Source organism: Sceloporus occidentalis, unplaced genomic scaffold, assembly GCF_023333645.1.
Source record: "Sceloporus occidentalis isolate IW3139 unplaced genomic scaffold, rSceOcc1.0.p SCAF_1, whole genome shotgun sequence".
Taxonomy (NCBI): Eukaryota; Metazoa; Chordata; class Lepidosauria; order Squamata; family Phrynosomatidae; genus Sceloporus; species Sceloporus occidentalis.
Genome location: NW_028316981.1, coordinates 178,509,290 through 178,519,104, shown reverse-complemented (window position 1 = coordinate 178,519,104; position 9,815 = coordinate 178,509,290). Strand labels below are relative to the sequence as shown.

General features: G+C 41.7%; 1 protein-coding gene across 1 annotated transcript; it reads left to right on the top strand.

The window, feature by feature from the left end:
• Window positions 1-6,946: 6,946 nt before the first annotated feature.
• On the top strand, window positions 6,947-7,936 carry LOC149322864 (olfactory receptor 1L4-like). Its single transcript, XM_089534291.1, has one exon. The coding sequence runs from the start codon at window positions 6,947-6,949 to the stop codon at window positions 7,934-7,936; it is 990 nt and encodes a 329-aa protein (XP_089390417.1).
• The last annotated feature ends 1,879 nt before the right edge of the window (window positions 7,937-9,815 follow it).

Below are 9,815 nucleotides of genomic sequence, written 5' to 3'. Positions count from 1 at the left end.
ATGAAACATGAATGGATGTTGTGTTGAGTCTTGGGTCCCATCTCCAAGGTATCTCCTTAAAATATATATATATATATATATATATATATATATATATATATATATATGCAAATATTCCAAAATCTGAACAAATCTGAAATTTCTGATCCCAAGCATTTTGTATAAGAGAGACTCAGCCTGTATTTCCTAGCCAAAGAAAGCAAGCCAAGGAGGCAATAAAGACAGATCTGCATCCATGTGTTCCAGCAAATGATTCCTGGAAATTGAAATTCCCATTAAAGGCATTTAATGGGAGTATGGTTAGTGGGGATTCTGGGAGCTGTAATCCTGAAAGAATGTGATTGCTCCAAACTCTGTTCCTATCAGATTGTTCAGATTATTTTTAATATGGAGTTTTTCTTCTCCCCCCCCCCCACCTCCCTGAATGCAGAATGAAGAAAGGGGAACTCTTTGACTATCTCAAAGAAAAAGTGACCTTAAGTGAGAAGGAAACCAGGTCAGTCATTTGGGGTCCTTCCCTTTCAAACGGGGAGTGCGTGTGTTGAGTCCAAGCTATGGAAACATCTTTTTCCCTTCCTTTGGTAGGAAGATCATGTGGGCCCTTCTGGAAGTGATCCAGTACCTCCATTCCATGGACATCATCCACAGAGACCTCAAGCTGGAGAACATCCTTCTCTACGACAACATGAACATCAAACTGACTGACTTTGGCTTCTCCTGCCAACTGAGGGAAAATGAGAAACTGAAAGGTACTTTGGAGACCAGGGTTCGAATCCTTGCTCAGACATGGAAACCCACAGGGTGACTTTGGGCAAGTTACGCTCTCTCAGTCTCTGAAAATGGCCAGGGCAAAACCACCTCTGAATACATCTTGCCAAAAAAACCCTGTGAGATGGTCTTTATAAGTTGGAAATTATTTGAAGGCACTCAGCAATACGACTCTGGAAAATAGGGCTTGATTCCCAGCTCAGCATGAAACTCTTTGTGTGACTTTGGGTAAGTCATGCTCTCTCAGCCTCATGGGAAGCAAACCTCCTCTGAACAAATTTGGCCAAGAAAACCCCATTATAGGTTCCCTTTAGGATCGCCATAAGTCATAAAGGACTTGGAAGGCACACAACAACAATAGTAATCATAATAATAATAACAGATTTCTCAGAATATTCTATTGTACCTTGCACTTACATTTTATGCTGTGCTGTATTTTGTACTTCTTATATAGCATTTTGTATTTTATCTCCACGGGCCTACAAACAAAAGCAAACCCCTTTCCTTTCTTACATCCCATAGAGATCTGTGGGACTCCTGACTACCTGGCTCCAGAAATACTCAAATGTTCTATGGATCCAGACCATCCTGGTTATGGGAAGGAAGTTGACATGTAAGTAATGGGCAGCCTATGTCTCATCAAGGCTATTGGTATTGGAATGACCCAATGTCTGTTTGGGAAGACAATCAGCAGTACAACGGAAACTCAGGTTATCAGAAGCCGAATCGGGAGTATTCCCCATCTTATAAAAGAGCAAAATAAACTATCACAGGTTTTAGAGGAGGTTTTACCACTGCTTTCCTCTGAGGCTGAGAGAATGTGACTTGGCCCAAGTCTGTGCAACTCTCAAAGTCTACGAAAACTCATGCCACAATCTCTTTCACACAGCTCCAAAACACCTTGCAGAATGAACTCAGGTTGAGACCACTTTAACTGCCTTGGCTCAGTGCCTGGGAACTGTAGTTTAAGCACTCTGACATAGAAGGCTAAATGTCTCACAAAACTACAGTTCCCAGAACTCCCTAGCACTGAGCTAGGGCAGTTAAAGAGGTCTCAAACTGGATTACAGTGGTGCCTCGGGTTACGAAATTAATTCGTTCCGCTGTCAATTTCGTAACCCGAAAGGCTTTCGCAAGCCGAATCCCCATAGGCGCTAATGGGGAAAAGCCGCGATTTGGTGTGAAATCGCGCAGAAAAGCACCAAAAGTTTTTTCGTAACCCGAAAAAACTTTCTTAACCCGGAAAATTTTTTTTAAATTATTTTTTTTCGTATCCTGAAAATTTCGTAACCTGGGTATTTCGTATCCCGAGGTACCACTGTACTTCTGCAGTGTGTTTTGGACATCAGTCAGTCACAAAGGTTCTATTGTTACTGAGTACCTTCAAGTCATTTCCAATCCAAGGCGACCCTATCGTGGGGTTTTCTTGGATGATTTCTTCAGGAGGTTTGCCACTGCCTTCCCCTAAGGCTGAGAGTGTGTGACTTGCCCAGGGTCACCCAGTGGGTTTTATGGCCAAACTGGAAATTGAACCCTGGTCCCCAGAATCATAGTCCAGTGCTCAAACCCCTACACCACAAGGTTCTACAAGATTGCTTTGCCATTTTGTAGAAGGAATACCATTTTACTCTCTATTATTTGTAATGGAACTTGAGCATCCATGGATTTGGGTATCCACAGAACTGAATCCCAGTGGATACCAAGGGCCCACTGTAATAATAATAACACCACCCCATTGCATATACTATGGGACTTGAGAATCCATGGGTTTTAGAATCAACCCCAGTGGGTACGAAGGACTCACTGTAATGGTCTTTCTGACCATCTGGACTAAGCCATACAGGGCTATCGGAGAGTTGGCCATGGGCTACCAAACCTTGTTGTCTTATGGTTGGCTGAGCTGTCCACTGTGTCGAACTCATATATCTTGAGCGGCTTGCTGGGGTCCAGCCCTGCTTGGACGATACGCCGATGCTGTCCACTCCCAGGTATTTCCTAGTATATTGTACAACCCTAGGGTACAGCAATAAAGGGTGCTTTATTTCTGGAAACCTGTAGCCTACCCAAACATTACTTATTTTGTGAGGCTCAGTGATGTGGGTGCAATAGGATGGGAAATAAACTCTGTGCATGCTCAAGGGAAAAACACAACTCTGTAGGACACTAACAAAACCCCTGTGTTTGAAAAAGATGAATAAAGCAACTGAACAGCACTGTTTTCAGGTATGAAAATTGCACCGCAAAACTGACGCAGATTAATGACATTTGTTTAATTTAATGTTATTTTATTATTGTTAGCCACTTCGATCTGCTTGGAGAGGTGGGATATAAATAATAATAATAATAATAATAATAATAATTATTATTATTATTATTACCTTTCGAAGCTATTGCTATCTACTTATGATTTTTTAACTTAATTCTGTATTTTAGGAAGGGAAGGTTAGGGGTGGGGATTCAGGGGGGTCTTGTTGTTTTATTATTCTTTGTACTATGTATAATCTTGTTGTTACCCGCCTCAATCCCCAAAACAGAAGAGGCAGGATATAAATAAATAATCTATTGTTGTTGTTATTATTATTAGATGGGGAAGTTGCATTGGGCTATCAACAATAGAGAGTGGCAACTTTGTTCAGTTTTGTATATTGAAGTGACAACCTAAGCATCTTGAGTGCTCCTGGCATAGACCTGGAAATAGGCAGGGCAAAAATAGAATCATAGTTGGAAGAGACCACAGGGGCCATCCAGTCCAACCCCCTGCCATACAGGAAATCTAAATCAAAGCATACCTGACAGATGGCCATCCAGCCTCTTTTAAAGACTTCTAAGGAAAGAGACTCCACTAAAATTTCTGAGGAAGGAGTGTGTCCACTGTTGAACAGCCCTTACTGTCAGGAAGTTCTTCCTAATGTTGAGGTGGAATCTCTTTTCCTGGAGCTTGCATCCATTGCTCCAGGTCCTAGTCTCTGGAGCAGCAGAAAACAAGCTAGCTCCCTCCTCAATGTGACATCCCTTCAAGTATTTAAACAGGGCTATTATATCACCCCTTAACCTTCTCTTCTCCAGGCTAAACATCCCCAGCTCTCTAAGTTGTTCCTCGTAGGGCATGGTTTCCAGACCCTTTACCATTTTAGTCGCCCTCCTTTGGACACGCTCCAGTTTCATCCTTTTTGAATTGTGGTGCCCAGAACTGGACACAATATTCCAGGTGGGATCTGACCAAAGCAGAATATAGTGGCACTATTACCTCTCTTGATCTAGGCAAATTTGTCTCAGTTTCAAATTTGTCTCAGTTTCATCTGACTTTAATTGTGTCAAAAGCAAACAATCTCACTTTCTGTATAGAAAAATTTCACATATAAGTGACATGGAGGCTGAACTGTAGTCAGTGCACATGTCTGTGCATACTGAAACCCATGTATGAGCTTGATGACCTTCCTGTGATTGAATTTGTTGATTTAAAATTTCCTTTTTGTTGACTCATTTATAGTTTTCCTGATTTCAGTTTGAGTTCCCTCACTTTTTAATCTTACCCTTGTCCTCTCCTCTACAGGATCAGTGGTGTAGTGGAACTCATTGGGACCTCTTGACTAGAAAAGATGTTGACATCATCTCCCAACCTTGCACCACCTTCCTTGTTCCATGTGATTTTGGCTGCAATCTTCATTTTTTGAGGGTAGCAGGGGCAGGAATGGATTTTCAGAGTAAGCTATAGAGTCATGGCCACTTGCCAGAGCTGGCTGAAGGTGATGGAAGTTATAGTGCTTACATGTGGATGGGAACCCAGCTCAGCCAAGCTGCTGTCATATTTCTCTTCTTCCACTACTTCTCCCTGAAGGCCATTCCTTCTTGAGGTCAGCATTAGGATTCAGGTCAACTCAGAGTAAGGGTGGGGGTTGGTAAAGTCACTTTGGGAGGTTATAGTTCCCAGAATCCACTATCCAGTGAATTCCTGGGAAATTCTGGGAGTTGTAATTTAAAAAACCCACATAAATCTTTCAGGCTGTGGATGATACAATCATGGCAAATCAATATTTGATACCTGTTAAATAGCATCCTACTATTTCATTCCCTTATGTGCCATTTGGCAAATTCAATAGTTACTATGCTCTGGGTATTAATACTCTCAAGGTCTCAGTATACACTTCATAGTCAGAACATTGGTTTGAATTTGAAATTCCAGTCTTGAGCAGGAAAATGGTAACACATGGATTGGTTTGGATTTTTCTTTTCCATTCTCTCAAGCCTGGCTCATCTTAGTTTGGCTTTAGGGTTTTTGGGTGAAAAAAGGGCAAAGCCTAGTCTCAACATCCATGTGATCTTTGGAATAATCCAAAAGAGAACCTTTGTTCTTGGGTTTAATTGCTTTCTCCTCGCAGCGTCAGAGAGGTTGGCTTGGGAAAGTCTCCTGCTGGTTGTATAATTGTTCTGGGGCCTTCATGCTCCAAATCCTCCAGGATGGCTTCCATCTTTGATTATCATGTTCCCTGGAGAGCCACTGTCTTCTGGTATGCCCCTCTTCAAGAAACCACCCTGAAATTCTTCCCATCATATTACAACAAAACTCTCCTCTTTGCTGTTCGTTGGAAGCATTTGCTTCAGTGCTCTGCAAAGCAATGCATCTTTTTCTCAGAGCTAATGATCATCCCCAGCAAAAGGAGCCTGTTCTCAGGGCTGATGCCAAAGCCTTGCTGCTCCACTTAGAGGTACAGTATATTTTTCAACTTTATTCCTTGGACAAAGGGCATTTCCCTCCACTTTAACTCTTCATTCTTTGCAATTTTTCATGTGTGTTTCAGGCTGCTGCCACACTGCAAACTGAATGCAGTTTGACACCACTTGAACTGTCATGGCTTCATCCTATGAAATTGTGGGATTTGTAGTTTGTTGGGGCACCAAGCTCCCTGTAAGAGAAAGCTAAATATTGGACAACATTAGAAATCCCAGCATTCCACAGCTAGGAGCCATGACAGCTAAAGCAGTATCAAACAGTGTAGACGCAACTTCAGGCTGCACATTACCCTGAGCTTTCTTTCCTCCACATTCTTTTCCAGCCTGAAGCAGCCTCAACTGGTGGCCTCAGAATCCATGTGGGTGAAAGGAAGATTCCCAGGGAGAGCAGTACCAACTGATGGTATCCATCTCCATTCAAACTTCGTTTGAACTTGAAAGGAGCTATCCAAGATGATGGACCCAGGTTCTCAAACAGGTATAGCATGCACAGTACTAAGAAACCATGAGCTACCACTGGGGGAATATGTGTGTAGTTGTTTCCTTCTTTTTGAAAGATCACAATTGTGCTGTCTATTAGGCAAGTATGACAATTTTAGTTCAGTTCATTTCTGATAGGGGTTTACCCATATGTGTAAATTTAATCATATTTGGGACAGAAAGACCTTGAAAGAATTATTTTTTGTACTGGGGAGAAGGTAAAGCTGGCAAGATCATACATCCATGGCCAAGACCTGATTTAAAAAAAAAAATCGGGGTTTGAGTCCTTGTATATTCCACTATGTTAATAGTTGCCACTTCTTTTATCCCCAAGATCTTGAAAGGGAATGGTGCCTTGTGTTATCTAAAGTGATGGTCAGACAGGCTCAAGAAATAAAGCATTAGATAAAAGCACCAGGGAAAAAAAACACCCCTCTTCATCTGTTTGGAGATTTATACCAGTCTTTGCCTTCAGTCTGCATTTCTTCTGTGCAGGGAGATCCCAATTTATTATGGTCTGCCAGAAATTTCAGTGCATTGTTTTTAAAATGAACTTTCAAGAATAAAACGGTTAGGATAACCACACAACCCTTTTATTAGACAGGCTGCCATCTCCATGACCCCATCCCTACTGATTCTTGAAGAAGCAGAAATAGGATGTCAGGTGCTTATCACAAACCTTCCTTATTACAAGCAATTTCCTCCTTTAGGGAATAAATTTGTAGAGATCTATGCAAGTTTTGATTTTTTTTTCAGGTATATAATTATATGAATTATGTTTCTTGGTGAAATGCACATTATTTGGATTCTTCCAAGACCTGAAACAACCCGTGGCAGCCTCTGTCCTGTCTCAAATATTTTTCCATCCTCTCCAGCTTATTTATGTTTTTACATCTAAATGAAATTCAAGACTGACTTCAAAGAAGAACATTTTCACATTCACTTCATTCAGATCCTCAGCTGAGCGATGGAAAGAGAAGAGCAAGAGAATCATACCTACTTTGCTGGATTCATCCTTCTGGGTCTGTCCTCCTCTCCAGAGTTCCAGGGGCTTCTCTTCCCCATCTTCCTCTCAATGTACTTGCTTAGCCTGCTGGGAAATTTCTTGATCTTCTTGCTAATCTTCTCCAACAGCAGCCTCTACTATGCCCCCATGTACTTTTTCCTCAGCCACCTGTCTTTGGCTGACTTGGGATTCAGCTCCAATGTGGTGCCGAAGATGCTACAGGTCTTGGTCTCCCAGACCAACACCATCTCCTACAGTGGCTGCCTGACTCAGATGTATTTCTTTGTGGTCTTTTGCACAACAGATAACTTCCTCTTGGCATCCATGGCATATGACCGCTATGTAGCCATATGCTATCCACTCCATTACACCACAATAATGAGCTACAAGCGTTGCTTAGTGTTAGCAGCAGGGTCATGGCTCCTGTCTTTCTCCCAAGGCTTACTGTATGTATTTACCATCTCAAAGTTTTCTTTCTGTGGCTCTCGGGAGATTCCTCACTTCTTCTGTGACCTCCACCCTTTACTCCAACTCTCCTGCTCAGATACGTCTTCTGCTGAAACACTGCTTATGTTTGAAGGCACTGCAACTATGCTTGGACCTGTCATACTCATTTTCCTCTCCTATATGTTCATTGCATTGAAGGTTTTGAAGGTTCCATCAGCTTCTGGGAAGTACAAGGCTTTCTCCACTTGCAGTGCCCACCTCACCACAGTGGCCTTGTTCTATGGGACTCTGATAGGCACCTACATCCGCCCATCATCCACCTATTCTGGGTCTAGGCTGAGAGTGGCATCAATATTCTACACTGTTGTCACTCCCATGCTTAACCCCTTTATATACAGCCTAAGAAACAGTGAGATTCATGGGGCCATGAAGAGGTTATTGAGGGTTTGGTGCCAGAGGGGGAGGAGTATTGGGGAATTAAGAATATCACAGAATAAACCCTGAGCTGACTTGGGAAACTAAAACCCCAAGCTTTGGCCAGCAAGAAGACCAGGATGTAATTGCTAATTGCTTTGGGGGAAGATCCAGGTTCAACATCCCAGTTATACATGTCCCTTATTCAGAATTCTGAAATCTGAAATATTCCAAAATTTAAAATTGTCCATATTTCTGGCTGAGATGGTGACACCTTTGGTTTCTGATGGTTCAGTGTGCACAAACTTTTTTTTTCATGGACAAAATTATTAAAGAAATGTGTATAAAATTACCTTTAGACTATGTGTATAAGGTGTACATGAAACGTAAATGAATTTTGAGTTTGGACTTGGATCCGATCTCCAAGATATCTCATTATGTATATGGAAATATTCCAAAATCGGAAAAACAAACAAACAAACAAACTCCCAAACACTTCTGGTCCCAAGCACTTTGGTTGTGGGAGACTCCACCTGTACTATGGTACACAATTGGGTAACCTTTGGACCAGTTACATTCTCAGCCTGGCTCCCTTATAGTTTGTTGTGAGGTTAAGTAAGGAGTGGGAAAGCTACGCATGCCACCTGAGCTCACTGATGGAAGACAGGATATAAATGTAACAAATAAATAATAATAAATAAGTTTTTAAAAAATCTTTATTGATTTTGAGATTTATTGCTATCCTTTTCTTATGCCATGTACATAAAAACAACTCCTTTGTTCCATATGAAGGAATGCTAAGATAACTGCCATCTTAAAGTTCATAATAGCTGTGGTGCAGAGCCAATATCATTCAAATAACCACTTATATACTACATTGACAATTTAGTTACATATGTATAACTTATAACGTCTCCTGGTCTGTTCACCTTCCAGCTCACCTTGATAGCCAGACGTTGGATTGGGTGAAGGAAGTCTGCTCAGCTGCTGGTTGGGGTGCCAGGAGGATGTTTCTGCTCCCCAGTTAATGAGACTGACCTCCCTAGTTAATGAAAATAACTCCCCAGTTAATGTGACAAGATTCCTGCTTTTAGTTGATATTGCTTCACTTACTGGTGGGAAGGAGATGAAAGTGTTATCCTCCTTTTGCCTCACTTGCCAGCTGAACAGACCCCCTTCACCTGGTGCTGGCTGTTCAGGTGCATTGAGGGACCACTTACATAGCCTTACTGAATATGGAGCATATCTAATAACACTCCAAATCCACCAAACAGTGATACTTTTATTGGGCCCACCAAAATGCACAATATACATGTTGCAAGCTTTCAAAGCTCCACTGGCTTCTTCATCAAGCAAAGTTTTAAAAACCATACTGGAGAAAAAAAATTGAAGATGTTAGTCATAGGCCTGCATTTTTCTGTTTTTGTTCTCAGTTCAGATGGTATGGAGGGGTATCTCTTGCAGGCTGGCACTTCCTCTTTCTGACCATGTGGCTTGTGTCATGCCTTCCCTACCTGGCCAGAATACTTTTGACTGCATCCCTCACAGTCAGAAAAGCTGTGCACTGTTGTTCTAGCTAGCAGGTGAGTTCCTTTTCCAGTATTTAAGGACTATCATCCATGTCATTGTGATCACATCGTCTACAAATTCCTCATTATTTTTACATCCTTAGTCTCTCTGTCATTCACCCATTTACTCACTGAGTCATATCTAAGGATATGATGGGGGTAATACACGTATTATCAAACCAATGGGTCATTTTCTCATGTTAGATATGAATTTGGATACTGAAATATCTGTTACATATTCATGTCCGGACTACAAACAAGACCTCGGGGGACAATAAGAGAATCCCTGAAGTATGCAGGGTGGGAGGAAAAAGAAGGCAGAAGTCACCAGATCATGTTTGATCTTAGGTACAAAGTATGGTCTGGGCTGGTCAACATTTGGATGGGAGAACCACCAAGGA

Excerpts from the sequence above, each read along its gene's own strand:
- LOC149322864 (XM_089534291.1), top strand. The coding sequence starts at position 6,947 with ATGGAAAGAGAAGAGCAAGAGAATCATACCTACTTTGCTGGATTCATC.